General features: G+C 35.2%; 3 protein-coding genes across 3 annotated transcripts; all 3 read left to right on the forward strand.

The window, feature by feature from the left end:
- The first annotated feature begins 11,237 nt into the window (after nucleotides 1-11,237).
- On the forward strand, nucleotides 11,238-12,400 carry LOC113286440 (nicotianamine synthase-like). Its single transcript, XM_026535062.1, has one exon. The coding sequence runs from the start codon at nucleotides 11,311-11,313 to the stop codon at nucleotides 12,175-12,177; it is 867 nt and encodes a 288-aa protein (XP_026390847.1). The 5' UTR covers nucleotides 11,238-11,310; the 3' UTR covers nucleotides 12,178-12,400.
- Nucleotides 12,401-19,066: 6,666 nt separating this feature from the next.
- On the forward strand, nucleotides 19,067-19,543 carry LOC113291813 (uncharacterized mitochondrial protein AtMg00810-like). The gene is made up of 2 exons (XM_026541304.1): nucleotides 19,067-19,186; nucleotides 19,298-19,543. Exons 1-2 carry the CDS (start codon nucleotides 19,067-19,069, stop codon nucleotides 19,541-19,543), a joined length of 366 nt encoding a protein of 121 aa, XP_026397089.1.
- Nucleotides 19,544-22,488: 2,945 nt separating this feature from the next.
- On the forward strand, nucleotides 22,489-23,677 carry LOC113286441 (nicotianamine synthase-like). Its single transcript, XM_026535063.1, has one exon. It carries the CDS (start codon nucleotides 22,563-22,565, stop codon nucleotides 23,427-23,429), a length of 867 nt encoding a protein of 288 aa, XP_026390848.1. The 5' UTR covers nucleotides 22,489-22,562; the 3' UTR covers nucleotides 23,430-23,677.
- Nucleotides 23,678-24,862: the final 1,185 nt, after the last annotated feature.

Genomic DNA, 24,862 nt, shown 5'->3' on the forward strand with positions numbered 1-24,862 from the left:
TACGATTATGTACCTCTATAAATTTTGAAGAGAATAAACCTTAATATTGGATTTAGATTCGCATAAGAAATTGATCTCTGCATCCTTGATATAGAATCCGAAAAAATATAACCATGTGTCCTGTTGGAGGCTGTGTAGCTCAAGTCTTCACGACGGAAGAAACTCCTAAGTCTATGAAGGATGTCAATTAGGGGAATCAAGTGTATAGGCTCTTGCGAGAATCGAGATACGTAGAGGAACAACTACAAAAGAGTTTGGAGGGTTTATTTTTTCTCAACTACATTCCAGATCAAATCCTTATAACAGGATAGTGTTTGTAGCGGCTTCATCTAATCAAGTTCAAATTGGATGATGTCCCGAGGTATCCAATGGATTGCGTTTTTTCTCGTTAACAAAATTTATGGTATCTTACTTTATTTTCATTTGGCGCTTTATATTGAATTCATACTAAAAATTAAAAGTACAAATAAGTTGTACGCGAACCAATCTTTGTGATTTAAGAATCTCTTCTAGAGATTATTCAAAAATATTTTCTTGTCTACTTTAATCTTGAACTGAAGTTACGCAAGAAAATAGTATACAGGTTTTGTAACGAAAAAATTGGTCGTGTACTTGATACCCTTCCCTTTTCACTGTTCAAGCCTATAAATATTATGGAAGCCACCTTCCCTAGTGATTACAGTGCGCTAGATTACAGTTTTTTTACTAAAGAACTTAATATTTTTTGTAAATAAATTTAGTATGAGTTAAAATAAGTATTTTCTTAGTATAAGTTCATTATGTGACTTTCTTTTTCTCGAGTTTCCAAGTAATATAGATTACATATAGACCCGACTAGTTTATTAATGAATAAATAGTGAGAAAAATATTAAGAAAAGTGTTATTATTTGGTTTGTTGATTCTTGAAATTATGAACTTTTGCGCTTGTTTCCGCTGACCGTTGATAAAAAAATAGCAATCATATTTTTATCGTCGTGATTCAAAATAACTGAAATTAGCTAAGAAATAAAAATCAAGAAACCAATTACCACATCGTTTTTATGATTCGAAATAGAAAAATCTATTGCAAAATGGGGTTGTAACAACAAATAGGTTACGGATCGGCGTGTGTATTTTTTTTTTGTAACGACTGTGTGGCCATGTCCACGGGTTATTAATAATTTTGTTACAATGACGATGGAGCCGATTTAAAACTTGTGGTGTGGGGCATGGTTTTTAAAAGATTACCTTTCATGCTTTTCTTCGATTTTTTCAGAAACGCTCTGACTCGTACCTATGAAACATTTGGAATGAGAAACGTGTAGTCTATGATTTTGACCAACATCAGGAACGCAAAATGGGAAAAATGGTTAAACTTTATGAAATAATTCTTTCAAAATAATAAAAAATGATAGTGTGATTCGAACCTACCACATTGTGCGTAGTATGTGGATGCTCAACCACTGTTCTACATAGTTATTTGCGATAATATTTGGCATTTTTATGTTTATAAATGTTTACATACCTATACCTATTTATAATATTTCAAATTGTATATTTTACGCTTGACCGCCAACCATGAATCGCCACTTGACGATTCGACCTACGCATCGCTTCTCAAAAATAGAAAACAATTCACGCCCCAGTTCACACTTTCAATACCTTAGTGATGGGCTTACAAGTAGATGGAGAAAATAAGTGTTTTTGGTCTCAAATAGATTAAAAAAAAAAACTTCTCCATCTAACCTAAATCACTTTCCTTTCGTAAGAAAAATGAGTACCTGTGAGAGTTGCAGTCATACTGTTAGATTAGAAACCTATTTTGAGGCGTACCGAATGGTTCCAAAATAGGGTCACTAGGTAAAAAAAACTCATCACCCCTTATCCACCCATTTTTGATAATGGCATAACTACATTTACATGATTAATGTTAATGATTATGATTATGATTAGATTTAATGATCATAATGATTAATTAGTAATGTGAACGATTGATTAGAATTAAATTATTAGTGGTAAATTAGTAGAGAAATCTGATTTATGTGAGAGAGTTGGGGGTTTTTGAGAGGAAGAAGAAGAAGTGAGAAAAGAACTTGGGTTTTGAGATTTTAGTGATTAGAAGTGACCAAAATGTGTGATTCAAATTACATTCATAAGTATACTTGTAGACGATGTTTGATCTTCATTTTCTAGGTTGAATTCTTAAAAAAAAATCGAATTTTTATAACTTAGATCTACTGATCTGATAAATGGTTCGGCTGATAACTTGTCAGCCGGACCTAGGTATATTTTTAAAGAACATAGGTTCGACTGACAATTTATCACCCGAACTTCATCCTGTAACTGACGAATTTAGGTTCGACTGACAAGTTATCAGCCGAACTTCACTCTGTAACTGACGAATTTAGGTTCGGCTGATTCGAATTAAAAATTGAACAGTCGAACTAAGTGTGTCTTTTAACAAAGTGAAGTTCGGCTATCATTTTCATGATTAATTATGAGCCGAACTGTTCTTTTGAGACATTAAAAAAACGAAGAACAAAGGTCTGGGTTCCAATATGCAGATCTGAAATTAAATGTGTTTGTGCAACGCTTCACACAACTCATTTATACTTTTGGTTTTAATCAACGATCAAAGATTTATGAATCAACAATTAGTCACCGATGAAAAATAAAGTCAAAACGGTTTAATTAATGATTAAATTAGGTTAGGAATGAAAATGATTTTGGAGTTTGGTTAGTTTAGATTTATATTTTAAATTTAGGTGAAGGGTATTTAAATAATTTAAATTAATTGAGGGTAACTTAGTAGTCTACTCATTATTAGGACACCCTTTATAAACCCATCCTAAATAAAAAAATGGTTTTACGACATCAAGCATTTCTTCAAAAATATCGGTTCACACATAACAGAATCTGTCCTGAGGATTGGGAGAATTTTCTGAGTTGACGCAGTTATCAAGTTTCTTCTTTCTATCAAATTTCTTTTGGTTTTTTATGATTTAATTATTTCTGTTTATTCATAGATGAATTCTCACATCTGATTTTGCTCTCAAAACTAATATTTCATCAGCTTTTCATCATTTTCACTTAGTTTATCAAGTTTTTAAAACTAAACTATGGCTAACTGATTTCTCTCCAAATGTGTTTGCAGTTGGATATTTCCCAGTTGGTGTTTATCATGTTTATATTTGTGATTAACGCGTTTGCTAAAGTTTTTTTGATGCTTTTTGAAGCTATTGGGTTCCTACAAATTGCCATCTATGATCATCTGGAAAATCTTTCTTGCAAAGTTGAAGATGCGACTCAGTGGGTTGGAATATGCCGCGTTTCAAAAGTTTTCAAATTTCAAAAATTCTGTTACAAATTTCTTCCGTTATTCACTCTAATTATTATCAAAAATTTACACAGCTGTTATCTTTCCTTATCCACAACAAACTTTCCTTTGGAGAGAAGGATTCAGTCAAGATTTTTCGTCCAATTACGAGATACTAGGATGAATATCAATCCCAATTCAATTACAATCCATGGTTTTCTTGGTTTACAATCTTATAAAGGAGGTCGATATTGTGGTTTTCTCAATTGCAGTTTTCCTTCATATCATCAACATCTCTTCTGGTTTAATATGGCGAAAGCAGTACTACCTCTATTACTGATCTTGCTTCAAAATTTATGCAAGTTGCTCTCCATCTTGGTGATGTAGATGAAATTATTTATCATCAATCTGAAAATACAGGTGAAGAAGCTTTAGCTGTTGAGGAATTTAGCCTCATTGGGAAAATCTTTTTTGAAGGGAAAATGAGTTTGAAGACTGTTGAAAAGTTTATGTGCTTTACCTGGGATTTCATACCTGTTGGGGATGTTAAAGTTTTCTAATTGGAAGATAACATTATGGAATTTAAATTCAAGGATCAGGATACCTAGAAAAAAGTTTTTGATTCTCGTCCATGAAGTATCAATGGTTTTCCGGTCAATCTTCGTTATTATAATTATGATATTTATTTATCAAGAACTGGATTGGAGTAAGCAATGCTTCTGGATTCAGGTTAAAAAAATTCTTCCAGAACATATGAATGTGAAAGCTATCACTAAAATAGGGAAAATTATGGGAGAAGTTCTTGCTATTGAGCATGAGGATGGAGTCCCAGTTGATAATGTGCCAGTAAAGGTATGTGTTCAAGTTGACTTATCTTATCCATTGAGGAGGGGTATTATGGATATCACCAATGCTGGATCTACTACACAAATGGTGCCTGTAAAGCTGGAACTAATTACTTAGCAAAATCTCATGTTAAACCTCATTATTTTGGTGAATTGAAAAAGGTGGAGAGGAAACAGATTGTTATTTCTAGAGGAGGTGATCATGTTCCTAATTTGACTCCTAAGAATGCTAAAAAAGGAATTGCTTTTGTTCCTCCTAAAGATGGATATGTTGTCTGCTCTAAGTTTGTGAATGGGGATGAGTCAGTTACTGCTGCTGAGGGAGAAAGGCTTGGTAAGAGGCAAAGAAATTATTTTCCAGAAACCAATGTTTTGGAACTTGGTGATGATAGTAATGGTAATCTGGAGAGCACACAGAATTCTAACATGGTCACAACAAGGGATATCCAAAACTGCAACACAGAGGGGACTAAGGTATTTCTTGAAATATATTCTCTTCTCATTTTTATTAGTGATTTTTATTATAAAAGGAACATACTTTCTTGGAATGTGCAAGGCATTGCAAACAAGTTTACTAAAGACCAGTTTCAAAATCTAGTTAAAACTGAAAATCCTAATTTTGTTTTTCTATGTGAAACTAAAATAGATGTAAATAAAATGGTTTGGATAGCTCAATATGTTCATTATCAAAATTATACTTGCATTGATAGAGTTGGATATGCTGGTGGTCTCATTTTAATGTGGAAAGATGACATTGATGTAGAGATAATTGGTTGTGAAAATAATATTATCCATATAGTGGCTCAACTTTGTCCTAGTAAACCCAAAGTTCTTCTCTCCTATATGTATGGTTCCACTTATCCTAAGCCTAAAAAAACTCAATGGAATTTTCTCTCCGAATTTAGCAAGGATGTTTAACAACCATGGATTGTTATTGGTAATTTAAATTTCCATCTGGATAGAGATAGCAATAGTTCTGATTCTTGGGTTCAAAATGTTGTGAATGAGGCTGGTTTAATGGATATTGGTTATGAGGGTAGGAGTTATACTTGTACTAGTAATTCTTATGGCACAGGCAATAGAAAAGCCAGATTAGATATGGCTCTTTGTAACAATGATTGGTCTCTGAATTTTAATTCTGCTAAGTTATTGCATTTGAATTTTACTGCTTCTGATCATTGTCCTGTGTTACTTATTACTGATCCCATCCCAAGGAATTTATGGAGACCTTTTAAATTTTTTAGAACTTGGCTTGGTCATAATAATTTTAAAAATAATCTTGAGTCTTCTTGGAACATTGACATACATGGAAGTCCTGCCTATATCTTAAATCAGAAGCATCATAGTGCTAGAATTGCTTTATCTCAGTGGAATAAGATGGAATTTGGTGACATTCAAAAAAACATCAATAATCTTCAGAACTTGCTAGAATTAACTCAAAATGATACTAGTCCCAGTGATCAACATGTTAGAGTTGTTACTAATGACTTAGAAAACTTGTACAAAATTCAAACTCAGTTTTATAAGAAAAAATCTAGGGATAAATCTGTTTTTGATATAGACAATAATACTAGATATTTTCATACTATGGTTACATAGTAATTTTATTCATGCTCTTTGTGATAATAATGGTACTTGGTTTAAGGATAAAAATTCTATCAGTAATCTTTTAACTAACCATTTCAGTTCTGTTGCTTGCACTTCCAATACTACTTTGAATGATCAAGATTTTGATTTTATTCCTAAAATTGTCACTGATGCTGAGAATGCAAAATTATTTGTCATACCTAGTGAAAATGAAATTGAGAATGTGGTTAGAAGTATGTCTTCTTGGAGTGCTCCTGGCCTAGATGGTTTCCAGGCTGGTTTCTATCAAACTCAATGGCAGTTGGTTGGTAAGGATATAATTGATGTTGTTCAAAGGTTTTTTCAGTATGGTGATATGCCTATATGTCTTAATAGAACATATATATCTCTTATTACCAAATGCAAAAGTCCTAAAGTCCCATATGATTTTAGACCTATAGGACTTTGTAATGCTTCTTACAAGATTATTTCAAAAAAATTGGCTAATAGAATTAAACCCCTTCTTAAGAAACTAATTTCTCCCTATCAAGTTCTTTTGTCCCTGGGAGAGCCATTCATGACAATATCATAATTGCTCATGAAATGATACATTCTATGAAGAATAAAGAAGGAGTAAGTGGCACTATGACCATTAAATTGGGCCTGTCAAAAACTTTTGACAGATTAGAGTGGAATTTTCTTAAGAAAGTTCTTGAGTCTTTTGGTTTATGTCATGAATTTTGTAACTTAATCATGCAATGTGTTTCCACTACTAGTATTAATAATCTTCTTAATGGTTCCCCTTGTAACCAGTATGAACTAACTAGAGGAATCAGACAAGGGGATCCTTTATCCCCTTATCTGTTTATTCTAGCTATGGAATATCTCTCAAGATCTTTGCTTTCTGCTGAAATGAATAAATCTATTGTGGGTGTTAAAGTTTCCAGAAAAGCTCCTCCTATTTCTCATTTGCTTTTTGCTGATGACATCTTAATTTTTTGACAAGCTGATATGAAACATGTTGATAATTTTTTGCAGATTATACAAAATTTTGGTAGTATTTCAGGACAGATGCTCAATTTTGATAAATCTTGTGTTTATTTTAGTAAGAATCTAAGTCCTAGTACTTGTGATGATCTTGCTTCTGCTCTCAACATGAATCTTATAACTGATGCTAAAAATTAGCTTGGTGCTCCTCTTTTGCTAGGTCATTCTAAGGTAAAATCCTTTGACCCTATTGTTCAATCTTTTGAAGAAAGGCTAAGGAATTATGTAGGTACAAGTCTTAATCAAGCTGGTAGGTTCACTCTTATAAAATCTTTTTTGAATTCTTTACCTACTTATCAGATGGGTTGTTTCAAAATTCCAACAACTTTAATTCAAAAACTTGACTCTTTGCAGAGAAATTTTTGGTGGGGTCATAAAACTGGTAAATGGATCAAATTCCTTGCTTGGAATAACATTAATAATTCTAAGGATATGGGAGGTTTGGGCTTCAGGGACTTGGAATCTTTTAATGTTGCTTTAATTTGTAAGCTTGCTTGGAAAATTTTAAATGATCAGTATGAGTTATGGGTTCAGATTCTTAGTGTCAGGTACTTCAGTAACTGTAGTATCCTTCACTTACGAAAACTCAATGACAATTGTTCTTGGATCTGGAGAGGAATCTATAGGTGCATAGAGATTATTTAGACTAATAGTTTTTGGAACATAAGATGTGGTACTAAAGTTTGCATTTGGCTAGATAAATGGGTCATAGATTTGGATCATCCTCTTATTCCAGATGAAGGTCTAGTTAATATTGTGGCTTATATTCATGTTTCTGATTTATTCTATCATGACTAGAATATGGAATGTGCACCTCATACATTACTTATTTGAACCTGATTCTGCTAAAAAAATCCTTGATATGAATGTGCCTGCTATTGGTAATGATTCTCTGATTTGGTTGCCTGATAGAAGAGGTATTTTCTCTGTTAAAAGTGTTTAGAATGTGCTGACTAGAAGACCAACTAATTTTGCAGGTACACTTTCAGTTCCAACACAGGTTTGGAAGGTTTTATGGAAAATTCAATTTCCTCATAAAGTTAAATTGCTAGTTTGGAAATGTATACAGGATATAGTTCCAACTAGAGATAAGATTTCTAGATATAAAAATAAAATTGATGTGCATTGTAGCCTCTGCAATCATCCTTTAGAATCTGTTGATCATCTCTTCATTGATTGTGCTTATGCAAGGTCCATTCGGTTAGCTCTGAATATTATTGTTGGAAATATTGTAGCTCAGCATGGTTCTTTTAGGAATTGGGTGATCTCTTGGTTTACAACTAGTAATAATTTGACTTTTGGTTCACGTATTACTAGGAATGAACTAAATAAGCTACTAATGTCTGCAATTTGGTTCATCTGGAAAGACAGATGCTCTAAGGTTTTCCAAAACTGTAATCCAAATAGGCTGTTAACTTTAGATGGCATTAATAAGTCTATATATTTCAATCATGTCAATCCCAGACCTGTGGTTGGTGCTCTCCAGGATCTGAAATGGATTCCCCCTGAAACTGGTTTTCTTAAAATCAACTTTGATGCTTCATTTGTCAAAGAAACTTTGCAAGGTGTTATTGGACTAATTGTGAGAGACTGTGCAGGTAACTGTCTTGGAGTCCAAGGGAACTACTACAATGGAGGAATGATGGTTGGGATTGAAGTTGAAGAACTGGAGTGTAGGGCAATGAAATTTGCTGCAGTTTGGGCAACAACAAACCGTCAATCTAAAATTATCTTTGAGTCTGACAATGAGTCATTAGTTAAGTCAATAAATGAGTCTACCTTTTATGTCCACTGGAGAAACCAGTATCTAGTTTTAGACATTAGATTTTTGTTGAGTAAGTTGAGTCACTGGAAGTGTCAATCTGTTAAGAGGTCTTCCAATGGAGTTGCAGATAAAATTGCCAAAAAGGCTAGACATTTAAAGGTCAATTTTCAATTCTCCCAGATTTCCCATCTGACATCCAAGGTTGGATAACTGGAGATACAGTTGTAATTCCTTCTTAATATCAACGAAGAAAAAATTTGAATCAAAAAATAAAAATAAAAAAATGGTTTTGTATGCCTCAAAACAGGTTCCTTAGTTTATAACCATGACTCTAATCTAAGAACTTGTTTGTTTGCAGCTGACTCGGCGTCTGAATCTGAGTCAACCCCTGACTCGGACCGAGTCAGCAGTCAGACCGTTTGTTTTCCATTTTGAGTCAGATCTGACTCGACCTCTGACTCAGACATAACCCTTGACTCGGACTCATTTGAGTCAGGTAACAAAATACCCCTGACTCATGGGACCAAACCACTGACTCACTTATTTCCGAGTCAGATGAGTCAGATCTGACTCAAAACAAACATATCGATTCAGATCTAGATGAGTCAGGTGATTTCACTCAGATCCAGATGATTCAGATCCAGACGACTCAGATGAGTCAGGAGTAAACAAACATGGTGTAAGCTAATTTATGACATGCAAGAGTTCTATTCAAAACACCATTTCGGTAAGAAGAAAACGATGCCCATCAAATCTTTCACTGCAAAAAAAATAAAAAAAGAACAAAAAGAAAAAAAAGAAAAAAGAAAAAGAAAACCAGTTATGGGGGAGGTATGGCACTATTTTCAGAATTCTTTCGAAGTTTCTTTTATATATGGTGCATGCCATGAATGAGATCGTCGGAAGAAACTTTGAAACTCTGTCCAACTTCAACAAAGAGTATATTTGGGATCTAACTTCATACAAATTGGTTACAATTGCAACAATTTTCTTAAATTGGAAAGTTGCGATTTTATAGATGTAAATCGTAAAACCACAAGTGTTAGACAAACAATGTAATTTATTAAAAAAAATAAAAAAATAAAATAAAAATTCAATGGTTATAAAGTGAACGATACTGATCGCGCTTGGCCAACAACCTCTTGCGCCTCATCATTACTGAATCTGTGATTCGAACCGATCATAAAACATTGAATCCTGAATCCCTGATTAACAAAGGCTTCGTTTCGAACGATCAAATAAAGGGAAATTCAAAGATATGAAAAATGCGAACTCCAGTGATTGAAACCTAAAACAAACCAAGTCTCTCTCACTTCTTGCTCACAAGATTGAACTTCACAGCAGATTAAAACGAGGCCGAAGAACAACTAGGCGGATAGGTGCGTGTATGCGCCGTAATGTCACAGAGGATACAAATACGGGACACAAAAGGATTACAATGCAAGAGATACAGTTCGTATATGAAGTTCAATCTTATCAGCTAAAGAAGGTGGAGATTCGCACTTAGACATTATAATTTTCTCCCACATACTAACCAAAGCCCTTGAAACCGTTTGAGTTTCTTCCATTTTGTCCCAATGACCCAAGGGTAGGTTTCTGTGCATCTCCTTGATCCTCTGTTTTGATCAATAACTTCTGTGATTCTTCGTCCTCCGATGAGTATCTAAGGCTGTTCATGAACCTCATTCTTAGAACCGAGGGAAGGGAATATAAGCTACAAAGATTTTTAGATCAGCAATAGTTTTTTTTATATAAGAAAAGAACAGTGCTCTACAGTCTCTACCCCATGTTGTATGTGCATTTTGAGGGGTTTTTTCAATTGCTTATCTATGACGACACTACTGCGCTACACGTCCATCAATTCGACTCATTTCTAGTAAGCATTACTCGTAAGGTGTCATCTTATAGTTTCTATCATAAAATACGTTTTCTCCATTAAGAATTAATTAATTTAATTTTTATTCTTTTGTAGGAGTATGTATGATATGTCAACAGTCAACGTACACATAACTCTTTTATTCTTGTCAGCATGTACAATATGATAAAATATGCCTCTCTGTGGTGTCACATAGGACACAGTTACGTTGTAGCAAAGCTCAGATGCTAATGTGTTAGCTTAGAGCATCCACAGTGGGCGAGTATAACCAAATTTATGGGATGAGATCGTAACACAGTGGGACGGAGTAAAGATCAAATTTGGACCAAAGATCAAATTCCAGACCAAATGGTCACGACCAAATCCCAAATTCTAATATAGTCGGGCGTAAATTTAAAGTACGCTTGTTGCTGGGCGTAAATTTAAAGTACGCTTGTTAACGGGCGGAGATTTAAATTACGCCCGATGAAATTTTAATTAAATAAAAAAAAAAAAAAGAATGAGGCGGACTTTTAAAGTCCGCCTGTTAAAATTTACAAAGAATGGGGCGGACTTTTAAAGTCCGCCTGTTAAAATTTACAAAGGATGGGGCGGACTTTTAAAGTCCGCCTGATGGAATTTTAATGGGGCGGACTTTTAAAGTCCGCCTGACGAAATTTTAATCATGTACCGTTGCGTCACACCACGGACTAAACCCAAATTTTGGTCTTTTTTTTTATCTTTGATCTTTGGTTTTGATCGCACCACTGCAGTTGCTCTTAACCAACTCTTTGCATGGGCTCCTCAACTATAAATAGCCACCAATTTGGAGGTTGGAAATATCAAACAAATCTAACCATTTTCTTCAAACTCATTCTTGGAGAAAACTTTATTGCTCTTCATTAGTATTCTTAATAACATTTTACAGTCAACTACTATGGGTTCATTAGGTTCATTGAATTCATGCAACGAAGAAGAATTGTTGATTCAAAATGTTTCTGAAATCTACAACAACTTATCAACCTTAGAGAGCCTCAAACCTTCAAAAGATGTCAACACTCTTTTCACACAACTAGTCCAAACTTGCATTCCACCATCTCCAATTGATGTCACCAAGCTATCAGTCACAGACCAAGGAATCCGTTCCGAACTCATTCGTCTCTGTGGGGAAGCTGAAGGCCTCTTGGAAGCTCATTATTCGAGCCTTTTAGGTGCTTACGATAACCCACTTGATCATATAACCACCTTTCCATATTACACAAATTATGTCAAGCTTGGCCGCCTTGAGTATACTATACTGAGCAATTATATCACAAACTCAAACCCGAATCACATCGCTTTCATTGGTTCCGGTCCAATGCCTCTTACTTCCATTGTGTTGGCTTCAAACCACCTGAAGACCACTACCTTTCATAATTACGATATCGATGTATCTGCCAATGCTTTGGCTTCTAAGTTGGTTTCTGCGGATCCTGACTTGTCGAAGCGCATGTTATTTCATGATACTGACATTATGGATGTCACTAACGGTTTATACGACTATGAGGTTGTTTTCTTGGCTGCTTTAGTTGGTTTGAACAAAGCCGACAAACGTAAAGTTATTGATCATTTGGCTAAGCACATGGCACCAGGATCCTTACTGATGTTGAGGAGTGCTCATGGTGCTCGTGGGTTTCTCTATCCGATTGTTGAGCCTAGTGATTTACCTGGTTTTGAGGTTCTCGCTGTTTTTCATCCGATGGACGAGGTAATAAATTCAGTTCTTGTTGCCCGTAAGATTAAGAACAAAGAATTGCAGTACTAGTTCATTATCGATCAGTAAGGCTTAGACCGCTTACTGTGAGCATCTGGATATCTTCTTTACTGCCGTTTTTATTTCTGTGTTAGTAGAGGTTAGTGGGAAACTGGAGAAGCCTACTAAAATAAATTTATGTATTTTCTATGTCTTTTAAGAGGATAGAAGCTTGAAGACCTACTATAGAGTGTGATTTTCTTTGTTTTGTTGTTGTTTCTTCTTTGTTATCTGATTTCCTAGTTTTCTTTTTTTGTTTGTGAGGTTTGGGTCTCCTTAACCCAGTGGAATTTTTCAAAAAAAAAGAAAAAAAATACAACAAAATTAAATTCAGTCCTGATAGACCTTTACACAAACGTTCTGACTCCCGAACAAGTTGAGCTAGAGTGCACATATTTATTGGCGCATGCTGCTACGCATCTGTAAGAATGAGTAAATGTGATTGTGTCAATCACATGAGTCATATTGCTGAGTCATTACACAGCTGTAGTGGTCTGAATTATTTCACAGCTGTATTTCTGTTGTTTAACAGAAACTGTCTTTTCTATTTTACTTTTCATATATAAAAACTCTCTTATATTCTCTCCAGGGGTGCACATACCCTACCCATATCCGCCAACCCTATCCTATCCGCCAGTTTTTTAACCGTATCCTATCCTATCCACTATTTGGCGGGTAGGGTGGCGGGTAAAGATGTTCTTAACCGCCAGTAAACGGGTAGGGTGGCGGGTATAGGCCATATCCTACCCACCCTACCTAAAAGTGCACATACCCTACCCATACCCGCCAACCCTACCCTACCCGTCAGTTTTTTAATCGTATTCTACCCTATCCATTATTTGGCGGGTAGGGTGGCGGGTAAAGATTTTCTTAACCGCCAGTAAACGGGTAGGGTGACGGGTATAGGCCATATCCTACCCACCCTACCCGTTGTGCAGCCCTAATTCTCTCTGATCTTTGATCAAAACCTTTTAATAAAAATCGTTTTCAAGAACTTTTTTAAGGTATCAGTTTACGAAAGAAGATCTTGATTCTTCTACAGCTTTCGATCCTAAAGTCTCCTAACATCACTATCATTTTTCCGATGCAAATTCTAACACAACTCAAAAATACTACTACAAACCTAAAATCACTTACAATCTCTACAATTTATGTTCAATATTGTTTGAGTTCTTGATTTCACAATTTTTTCCTTATTACTTGAAATCTTGAATTCCTCATTACTTCTGGTTTCACATCGATTTCATTAATCTTCCATCAGATCTTAAATGCTTGATATGGCAACTTTTTCTGCGTTACCTTTTCAGAATATTACCAACTTTGTCTCAGTGAAACTTAAAGAGGATGGGTTATATTATCTGATTTGGAAAAATCAATTTGAATCTATTCTAATTACAACAGATGTTGAAGAATTCATTGATGGATCATTTATTTGTCCTATGGAGACAGTTGAACTTGATGGAAATCAAGTACCCAATCCACTATTCTCTCATTGGCGTAAGGTGAATCGATTTGTGATGTTTTGTCTTAACGCTACTTTTAATGATTTAATATATCAAGAGGAGTTATTGGTTTTACTACAGCTCGGCAGATATGGGTATTCTTGGAGAGGAAATTTATTAAACAATTTTCTGCCAAGAAATCACTTCTATGAAGTCAACTACATTCAATTAAAAGAGGTAACAAATATATAACTTCTTACTTTGATGAATTGAAGACTATCATTGATTCATTACAAGCAATTGGAGATAGTGTAGATGAGTCTGATATTGTCATGTATGCTCTTATGGGTTTAGGAAAAGATTATCGTCAATTTGTCATTTCTGCACAGAATAGAGAAGTTGAATTCTCTCTTAGTAATGTGATATCAAGATTATTACATCATGAGCTGTGGCTCAAGACTGAGGAGATTGAGAATACATCTGTTTTAGACACTCAAAATTCAGCCTTTTACACTAAGAATACATCACATCCTTTAACTTCTAAATCTAATTCTCAACCCAAGAATAAGAGTCAAACTACTGATTTTAGTCAAATTTGTAAAAAATTTGGACATACAGAAAATAGATGTCACTTTAGGTATATACCCAATAAGAATACTAGTACATCTAATGTTCCAGAATCTTCAACTAGTAGTGGTGCTTCAAATTCTCTTCAACAGCCATTTGATGTTATTCTAGCAAATTCAGTAACCTCTACCACTGATATTAATGTTGCTTATATGTGGTTACCTGACTCTGCTGCAACTAGCCATATGACTAAAGATAAATAACTGTTAGTTCTCAAAATTATGGTGGTTCTCATAAAGTGATGGTTGGTGATGGTACTATGTTACCTATTGAGAAGACTGGAAACATCATACTTGACACTAATAATAGTCAGTTCCATTTGGGTGATGTTCTATATGTTCCTATAATTAAATAAAATCTTTAGTCCATTGCAAAGTTCACAAAAGATAATAAGGTATCTGTTGAGTTTTTTGAGCGGGGATATGAGATAAAATGTGTGGCTACTAGAAGGGTACTGGCTGAAGGGAAAATACAGGATGATTTGTATCCAATGACAAGTCTTACTTCATTTTCTTTTGCTGCTTCTTCTAGAGTTGTTGATACTAGTCTTTGGCACCAAAGATTAGGCCATACTTCTGATATGATTTTAGGAAAAAATGCTTCTACTTCCTCTATTCAGTTGAGTTCCACAGACACTACTTGTTTATGTGAAGCATGCCAAATGGGAAAGAATCATAAACTTCCATTCAGCTTGTCTAAAAGAGTTAATACTTCACCACTTCATCTAGTTCATTCAGATATTTGGGGACCAACACCAATTTCAAGTACTCTTGGATTTAGATACTATATTGTGTTCATTGATGACTATTCTAGATATCACTAGATATATCCTATGAAGTGTTGATCAGAAAATTTATCATGTTTCCAACATTTCAAGAACAGTTCTGAGAATTTCTTAAATACTTCTATCAAGTTTTTCCAGTGTGACAATGCTCTTGAACTAGTGAAAAGTCGATTCTGAAAAAGCGGGGGTACAACAACCACGTCCAACAATTCGATTAGCAATATGTATGGACAAACTCCAATATACTTTCTAGAGAATCAACTAGACAGTCAGACTCAATCTAGATAAAAGTATATCAAAGAGTTTATATCTCAATCTCTCGATTTGATATATACTCAAGCAAATAGAAATCTGCGAGTCTTTATCAAATACTATAGAGATAACTTGGATGGTACCAAATACCAATATCCAAGTGTCAATCAATTTAAATCAACAACCAAAATGTCGGATATTCTAATTGATTGAACAACGCACAACCTGTGATATTTCAATTATATAAACAAATATAATGCGGAATAGAAATAACACAGACACCAGAATTTTGTTAACGAGGAAACCGCAAATGCAAAAAAAACCCGGGACCTAGTCCAGATTGAACACACACTGTATTAAGCCGCTACAGACACTAGCCTACTCCAAATTAACTTCGGTATGTACTGTAGTTGAACCCCAATCAATCTCACACTGACCCAAGGTACAGTTATGCTCCTACGCCTCTGATCCCAACAGGATGCTACATACTTGATTCCCTTAGATAATCTCAGCCACAACTAAGAGTTGCTACGACCCAAAGTCGAAGACTTTAATAAACAAATCTGTATCACACAGAAAAGTCTACGGTAACAGATAAATCCGTGTCCCACGAATATACCTACGAGTTTTGTTCCGTCTTTTGATAAATCAAGGTGAACATGAGCCAATCAATAAACCGGTCTTATATTTCCAAAGAACAACCTAGTATTATTGATCACCTCACAAAAATCTTAATCGACGCAGCGAAAAAAGATATTGTGGTATCACAAATGATGAGACGAAGTGTTTGTGATTACTTTTCTATCTTGCCTTTCGGAGATATAAAATCTCGAGCCAATTATTACAACCGTACTCGTAACGATAGAATATGCAAGATCAGATCACACAACTACAAGAAAAGTAGTATCGTTCTGGCTTCACAATCCCAATGAAGTCTTTAAGTCGTTAACCTGGTTTAGAAGAAGAAACCAAAGGTTAAAGGAGAATCGACTCAATCTATGCAACTAGTATCACACGTAAGGTGCGGGGATTAGGTTTCCCAGTTGCTAGAGTTCTCCCTTATATAGTTTTCAAATCAGGGTTTGCAATCAATGTTAGCTTGGTAACAAAGCATTCAATATTCACTGTTAGATGAAAATCTGATTAGATTCAAGCTAATATTTCTCAACCGTTGGATCTAAAACTTAGCTTGTTACACACAAATGAAATGTCCAATTTTGGGTTTACGAACCGTTCCCAAACATTAACATTTGTTGGTTCAACAATAGTTAACCAAATGGTTAGCCATATGATTACTTTCATATCAACCATATTTTTCATCACCATAACTAGTTCAAATGACTCAAATGAACTAGTTAGAGAGTTGTTCAATTTCTTAGATCTTATGTAACCACACAAGACACAAATCGAAGCAAAAATGGTTTGATTCACTCGAATCGGTTCATGAACTTTATAGCTACGGTTTGCAAAAACATTTCTTAGTTTAAATAAACATGAGTTCAAGAATAATCGGTTTCAGATATAACCTTCTCAAGTTCGCGGACTGGGTTCGCGGACTTAAGCTCATGGAAGGAGTTCACAAACTCCAGCAGAAATTCTCGGGTCGAGAACTTCCGCCAGTTCGCGGACTTGGCTCAGGCCACTTCCATTTCTCTTGATCAACAAAGTTCGCAAACTTTGGTTCAAAGAATAAGGACTTATACATATATGTGTTTCCACAACAATGTTTATATCCTACCAAGGGTTATGTAATCTAATTTAAACTCTCATTTCAATCATTGAAATATTCTCAGAGAACGGATATAACCGTTATTCACAGACCATTTTTCGTTAGAGCAATTTTCAAAGTGATTGAAACATAACATGACTTTCGTCACTAGGTAAAGATGAATTCGGCTAAAGCGAAAGCTTACCGACACATATTTCGAGAAATAGATAGGCGAGTTAAACTCGGCTCGAAATAGCAAATGTGCACAATGAAAGTCTATATATCAAAACGACTTTTGTCTCAAGAGTAGGAGATAGAATAGATAAACTTTTGAGTGACAGATAAGTTCAAGTCTCCATATACCTTTTAGTCGATGAAGATCTACCAGTTCCTTGAGTAGTCCTTCGTCTTGTATGATGATTGCAATGGAGTTCCTGAGCTCAACTAAACTTTCTATCCTAGTCTGAGACCTTTAGCTATGCAGACTATAAATCAAGACTTATAGTTTTGATCACTAACATTGACAAACATGCTTAAGATAACAACGCATGCGAGTTCGACCGAGCAATGCTCTTACAAATTCAAATCTTTTTTGGAAGAAAATAGAATTGTGTACAGAGTTTCATGTCCACATCTTCATCAGCAAAATGGTTTGGCTGAGCGTAAACACATGCATATCACAGAGATGGGTAACACAATGTCATTTCAAGCTAATCTACCAAAGTCTTTTTGGTATGATTCTTTTCTTACTGCTACATATGTTATTAACAGGCTTCCTACAAAGGTTGAAATATGAATCACCTTATCAAGTATTGTTTAATTGTCTTCCAGATTATTCTTTGCTAAGAGTATTTGGTTGTTGTTGTTATCCAAATTTAGAATCTTATAGGAAAGATAAATTGAGTCCCAAGTGTACTCAATGTGTATTTTTGGGATACAACCCACTTCATAAAGGATATCAGTTCTTTGACATGTCCAATAACAAGACTTACATATCTGTTCATGTCAATTTTGATGAGCACAAATTTCCTTGCAAGAATACTTTAAGTTCTTCTGTCACAAATGAAGAATCTCTTCAACTTGAAGACATGACTAAACAAGAAGATACAACCACTTCTAATAATATTTCTGAAGATCAGTCTGTCAGTATTGAGCCTACATCTTCATCTGCTATAGAAGATATAACTGCTTCTATTATCCCACCATCTATCACTACAAAGTCTAAAACTGGAGTTTTCAAGTCTAAATCCTTGGATCCAGATTTTGTTTCTTATTCCACTACCAAGTATCAGCTTTTACTTCTTGTATATGTTGCTTCTATTTCAGAACCTAAGACTTATAAATAGCAGTTAAAGATCCAAATTTTGTTCAAGCAATGAAAAATGAACATACTGCACTTCAAGAAGCTGGTACATGGTCTTTGGTCAAGCCAGACCCTACATACAATGTTTTGGGTTGTAAGTGGGTCTATAAAATCAAGTTAAAAGCTGATGGTACAGTGGATTGGCATAATGCAAGACTAGTAGCTAAAGGGTTTAATCAAAAGGATGGAGTTGACTATTTTGAGACCTTTAGTTCCATAGTAAAAGCACCTAAAATTAGGATTGTTCTCACTATTCCTCTACCTAGAGGTTGATCTGTAAGACAACTAGATGTGAGTAATGCGTTTTACATGGATTTCTCACTGAAGATGTGTACATGCAACACCCTAAGGGCTTCATTGATCCTAAGAAACCAGATTATGTGTGTAAACTAAATAGAAGTCTCTATGGACTCAAACAAGCACCAAAGGCTTGGTTTGAGAGGTTTTGTGGTACATTATTTGAATTTGGGTTCTTCAGATCTTCATGTGACCATTCAATGTTTGTGTATCAGCATGGTGAATCAATGGCAATTTTATTACTTTATGTTGATGATATTATTTTTTTTGTTTCATCTGGTCAACTGAGTTCTACCATAATTGCTTTTCTTTAACAAGCATATCCAGTGAAGGATCTGGGTGTTCTACATTACTTCTTAGGAATTGAAGTTACTTTTTCAGAAGACCCAAAGAAGTTATTTCTCACATAGAAGAAGTATGATATTGATATGCTACAAAAATTTGATATGCTTCATTGTAAACCAGCAAATACACCAGTTCTTCATGGTCCAAGAGTATCCATTTCTACTGGTACATTGTTAACTGATGTGACTGGTTACAGAAGCATGGTAGGAGGCTTACATTATTTGACCATGACCAGGCCTGACATTTGTTTTGAAGTCACTTATGTATCACAGTTCATGCATGCACATATGTCTGAGCATTAATTACTTGTTAAGAGGATATTCAGGTGCTTAAAGGGAACTATAGGCACTGGCATTACATTAGTTCCAGGTGATACTTCTTTCATTACTGCTTATGTTGATTCTGATTGGGCAGGGTGTCCAGATACTAGGAGATCAACTTCAGGGTTCTGCACTTTTCTGGGTTCATACATAATTTCATGGTCTTCAAAGAAACAACCTACAATCTCCAGGTCATCAGCTGAGGCAGAATACAAATCCATGGATGTTGCTGTTGCATAAGTGGTTTGGGTTTCTTTTTTGCTTAATGAACTTTCCACCTCTATTCATCAACCTTGTATGCTATACTGTGACAATACTTCAGCAAACAGTTTGGCCTGTAATCCTGTGTTTCATGCAAGAGCAAAATATGTTGAGGTGGATTACCACTTTATAAGAGAGTTAGTTGGTTCTGGTTTTCTCAAGATAGCGTACATTGCTTCTGCAGATCAGCTAGCTGATATTTTTACTAAGGGACTCACTCATCCAGTTTATTTGTCTTTGACTAGCAAGCTGCTATGTCTACACCAGTATCAGCTTGAGGGGAATGTAAGAATGACTAAATGTGATTGTGCCAATCACATGAGTCATATTGCTGATTCACTACACAGCTGTAGTTGTCTGAATTATTTCACAGTTGTATTAACAGAAACTGTCTTTTATGTTTTACTTTTCATATATCAGAACTCTCTTGTTTTCTCTCTGATCTTTTGATCAAAACCTTTCAATAAAAATCTGCTTCAAGAATTCTTTCAGCATCACTTATGTAGACACCCTACTCCCTTAGTTAGTAAGTTCGCGAATGATTCGCGAATTTTTCCGTATCACGAATTTTACCGTCTTATTCGCGTACGTTTGCAACTCCGAACCCAAGTCGCGTATTATGTGGCATTCCCGGATTATTCGCGAATCGTTCACGAATTTTACGTATCCCGAATGATACGTCCGCTTACTTCGCCATAAATTCTTTAGCTTTTACTTTTCAAAGACTCCACTATTTGGGCTTTACTGCCTCCCGAGCATACACGACCGAATATTAGACGTGTTGTAATTTTTATGAAACAAAAACGACTGAAGAGATTTGAAGGTGAAGGTGAGAGAGATCTCAAACTCACTAACCAAGCATCTAAACCACCATACGACGTCCTCTTGGATAACTAATGTTGTATATATTATTAATATCATCATATTAAGTTTATTTTTTCTTTAAATAACTCTCACATATGCATAAAAATTGGTCTATGACCTTATAAATACAAATTATTTGTTATATATAGATACCGAATTTTCAGATCCGAACTCACATTTATAAATCGAATTATACACGTACGAATTACTGACGAATCACGTCCCGTTGACCGAATTTTAAACCGAATCTGAATTTTACAAAACCGTATAATACTCGTACGTTTGTCGTTCCGTACGTTTGCCGAATCCCGAATTGCTAACTAGGCCTACTCCTCACCGAATGGATGACTGAAAAGTGAATATCCTCCTTTATGACCGATGTCTCCCTGTTCATTGGCGCATTTATTAGAAATCGTACGTCCACTAAATTCTCATTTGTCAAGCGAGCAGCCTACAGTGTGCTGCATTTGTATGTCAAAAGATGTTGCTTAAACAACACTCAATCAAAGGACTGAGTACGTTTCTAATCAGATTTCTTATTTATATCTACTACCACCTATTGATTTTAAAAATAGTCGTCTCTTGTATTCCTCGTTAATTTGTTGTAGTTTCTGAACTGTGCAATACAAATTCGGGTTTCATTTGAATGTAAAAGTGAATCAAACCCAAATTATTAAATTATGGGAATTCAATATAGAGAGGGTGGTTTGTAACTCTATAATACCGAAAGTTAGAAATGACATATGTTAATTCTTAAATATATGTTATTCTAATTGACCGATATCTAATTGGAAAACATCGTAATTATATGAGTAAATAGTTAAAACTACTCTTTAAATAGTTAACTTCGCTAGGCGAATATCTTTTTCTGGTCCCCAATGTATTCATTTATGAGGTTAGATGCGTACTGTAATCAAAACTAAGGACGCCATTTTGGTTGATATAGAAGAAACATCATCCATTTAAGCTGAAGTCATAAAATCTGTGATCTTAGTTCCAGTAGAGTTTAATACAACTATTTTTCTTGTAAAGCTTCCTCAAACACATTACTCCCCTCGTTTCCTCCTTGCATGTACGAAGCAGAGCCGAAGAAAAATAAACAGACAAAGAATATACCAAACCACAAAACAACAGAATGAAAATGTTCTACCACAAAACAATAGAATGAAAATGTTCTAACTTGTTTACATTGACGCACAACAATCTCCATCCTTCTTCATCTGTTCCTTTCTCCATGAGGTTTGCGAGTAAATTATTTTTTTTGGATTTGGGACGACCTAACTACGTCTTGAGAGGTTGAAAATCAACATGTTAAAAAACCAAAAAATAGTGAGACGACTAACCAGAGCTCGTCAAAAACATGTGACCATATATTTATATGAAGATCGCTCAAAAATCTTCGTTGAGACGTCTTAAATTAAGATGATACAGCATACAACGTGACACCGAAAAACAATTAGGTTAGTATAAATAATTAAGATCATAAACTGTGTTGTACTTCTTCGTACTCTGATGAGCAACTCCGGTTGTTCCTCAACCTCTCATTCTTAGAACCGAGGGAAGGGAAGCTAAGGTTTTCAGATCAAAATTAGGACCACAAATAGCATTTTCTATATAAGAACACTGCCACCCCACGTTGTGCATTTTGAGGGGGTTTTCTATTACTTTTCTATGACGACACTACTACGCTGCACATCCATCAATTCAACTCATTTCTTGTTACCATAACACATAAGGTATCATCTTCTATGACAATCCATTATTTTATTAGGAACTTAATTTATTCTTATTCTTTTTTTTTTTTTTTTTTTTGGAGTATGATATTTTAAAAATCAACATACATACAACTCTTCTATTATTTTCAGCATCTAAAATTGTACGTATGATAAAATATAATAAAATATGGCCCCTTTGTGGTGTCATATAGGATACAATTACGTTATAGCAAAGCTCAGATGCTAATGTGTTTGTTTAACCAACTCTTTCCGTAGGCTCCTCAAATGTTGTCAATAAATAGCCACCAATTTGGAGGTTGGCATATCAAACAAATCTAACCATTTTCTTCAAACTCATTTTGAAGGAAACTTTATTGCTCTTCATTTGTATTTTCAACAATAATTTACAGCCAACTACTATGGGTTCATTAGGTTCATTGAATTCATGCAACGAAGAAGAGTTGTTAATTCAAAATGTTTCTGAAATCTACAACAACTTATCAACCTTAGAGAGCCTCAAACCTTCGAAAGATGTCAACAGCCTTTTCACACAACTTGTCCAAACTTGCATTCCACCATCTCCAATTGATGTCACCAAGCTATCAGTCACAGACCAAGGAATCCGTTCCGAACTCATTCGTCTCTGTGGGGAAGCTGAAGGCCTCTTGGAAGCTCATTATTCGAGCCTATTAGGTGCTTACGATAACCCACTTGATCATATAACCACCTTTCCATATTACACAAATTATGTCAAGCTTGGCCGACTTGAGTATACTATACTGAGCAATTATATCACAAACCCAAACCCGAATCACATCGCCTTCATTGGTTCTGGTCCAATGCCTCTTACCTCCATCGTATTGGCTTCAAACCACCTGAAGACCACTACCTTTCACAATTACGATATTGACATATCTGCTAATGCTTTGGCTTCTAACTTGGTCTCTGCAGATCCTGACTTGTCGAAGCGGATGTTATTTCATGATACTGATATTATGGATGTCACTAGTGGTTTATACGACTATGAGGTTGTCTTCTTGGCTGCTTTAGTTGGTTTGAACAAAGCGGACAAACGCAAAGTTATTGATCATTTGGCTAAGCACATGGCGCCAGGGTCCTTACTGATGTTGAGGAGTGCTCATGGTGCTCGTGGGTTTCTCTATCCCATTGTTGAGCCTAGTGATTTACCTGGTTTTGAGGTTCTTGCAGTTTTTCATCCAATGGACGAGGTAATCAATTCAGTGCTTGTTGCCCGTAAGATTAGGAACGAAGTGAAGCAGTACTAGCTAGTTTATTACTGATCAGTGAGGCTTGGACCACTTACGAGCACCAGGATATATTAGTTTTACCGTCTTTTTTTTTCCGCACCAGGATATATTAGTTTTACCGTCTTTTTTTTTTTCCGTTTTACTAGTAGAGGTCAATGCGAAAGTGGAGAAGCCTACTACAAAATAAATATCCGTATGTTGTACTTTCTAGTGTGTCTTCAAGTGTGTGAGATGTAAGCTCGATTTTAATTATATAAAACTATATATGTTCCATCCATGTTTCAGATGCAACCTACACTTGATCTTAGCCAAAAGGCCGAGAAAGCTATAGATGCAACCTAAACTTTCATTCGAACTTAAAAGTCTAAAATATTTGTTGAAGTCTAATATTTTTCAAACCTTAAAAGGAGATACCGAACCTAACAGTTTTATTTCTGTTGGGCATATACCTAGTAACTTTATATAGAAAAAGAATGATGCTCAATTATTCTTAGGTCGTCCTGAGAGTAACCGGTTTGGCTGGCGGATGCAATATTGGCACATGAGCACCATGCACCATCATCATGTACTATGTCCACTCATGTCCCGCCTTGAGCACCATGCACCATCATCATGTACTATGTCTACTCATGTCCCGCCTTCTGTTATAGTAACATAACGACTTGTTTGAGCCTAGTCTTTGTGCTATGCAAGTATTTTCTGCTAAAAAGGAATATACTAAAATCAGGAGGGCCAAGTCATATTTTGAAGCAACAAGTATCCGCTCCCATCTCCCCGTTCTTTGGCGCATTCAAGTTCTCATTTGTCAATCGAGTAGTCTACAGTGCGCTGCATTTGTATGTCAAAAGAATTTGCCTCGTACTCGATGAAAAGACTAAGTAAGTTTCTTATCTGACTTTCTTATTTATATCTACTGCCAGTCTTTTGTTTGCCTCGTTAATTTGCTGATACTTCTGAACTATGCAATACAAATTTGGGTTTCACTTGGATGTCAAAGTGAATTCAAACCCAAGCTTTTAAATTATGGGAGTTCATTACAGAAATAACTGTATTACAAGAGTTAAACTTCAATAAAAACGCTAACTTTATATTGACGTAGATCGTCTACATGAACTTCTTTTCAAGGCATTCATAAGATTCTGCAACGTGAGCTATGGAAAATCCTCAGAGATAGGGAGTAGCGCATGTGCTGAGAGCTTTGGACACACAAAATTTATTGCTGGTCCAGCATTAGGAGATACACGTGCACATGCCAAAGCGAAGATTTCCGCTGTCACGATCTCTTGTCCAATAGTTGTTTTTTTTTTTTTTTGATCGGTTAAAAGGAAAAAATTCATTGAAAAAGAGGTACTTAAGGGGTACCTCAACCCAATAAATACAACCGATCCAAAAAAGGGAGATCGAGTTTGGAAACGATCACCCAAAGAAGAGAACAACGAAACAAAAAACCA

The sequence above is a fragment of the Papaver somniferum genome, chromosome 6 (genome assembly GCF_003573695.1).
Source record: "Papaver somniferum cultivar HN1 chromosome 6, ASM357369v1, whole genome shotgun sequence".
Classification (NCBI taxonomy): domain Eukaryota; kingdom Viridiplantae; phylum Streptophyta; class Magnoliopsida; order Ranunculales; family Papaveraceae; genus Papaver; species Papaver somniferum.

Coding starts and splice junctions, on each gene's coding strand:
- LOC113286441 (XM_026535063.1), top strand. CDS start 22,563: ATGGGTTCATTAGGTTCATTGAATTCATGCAACGAAGAAGAGTTGTTA.
- LOC113286440 (XM_026535062.1), top strand. CDS start 11,311: ATGGGTTCATTAGGTTCATTGAATTCATGCAACGAAGAAGAATTGTTG.
- LOC113291813 (XM_026541304.1), top strand. CDS start 19,067: ATGCTACAAAAATTTGATATGCTTCATTGTAAACCAGCAAATACACCA. Junction 19,187..19,297: donor TGACTGGTTACAGAAGCATG/GTAGGAGGCTTA, acceptor TTACTTGTTAAG/AGGATATTCAGGTGCTTAAA.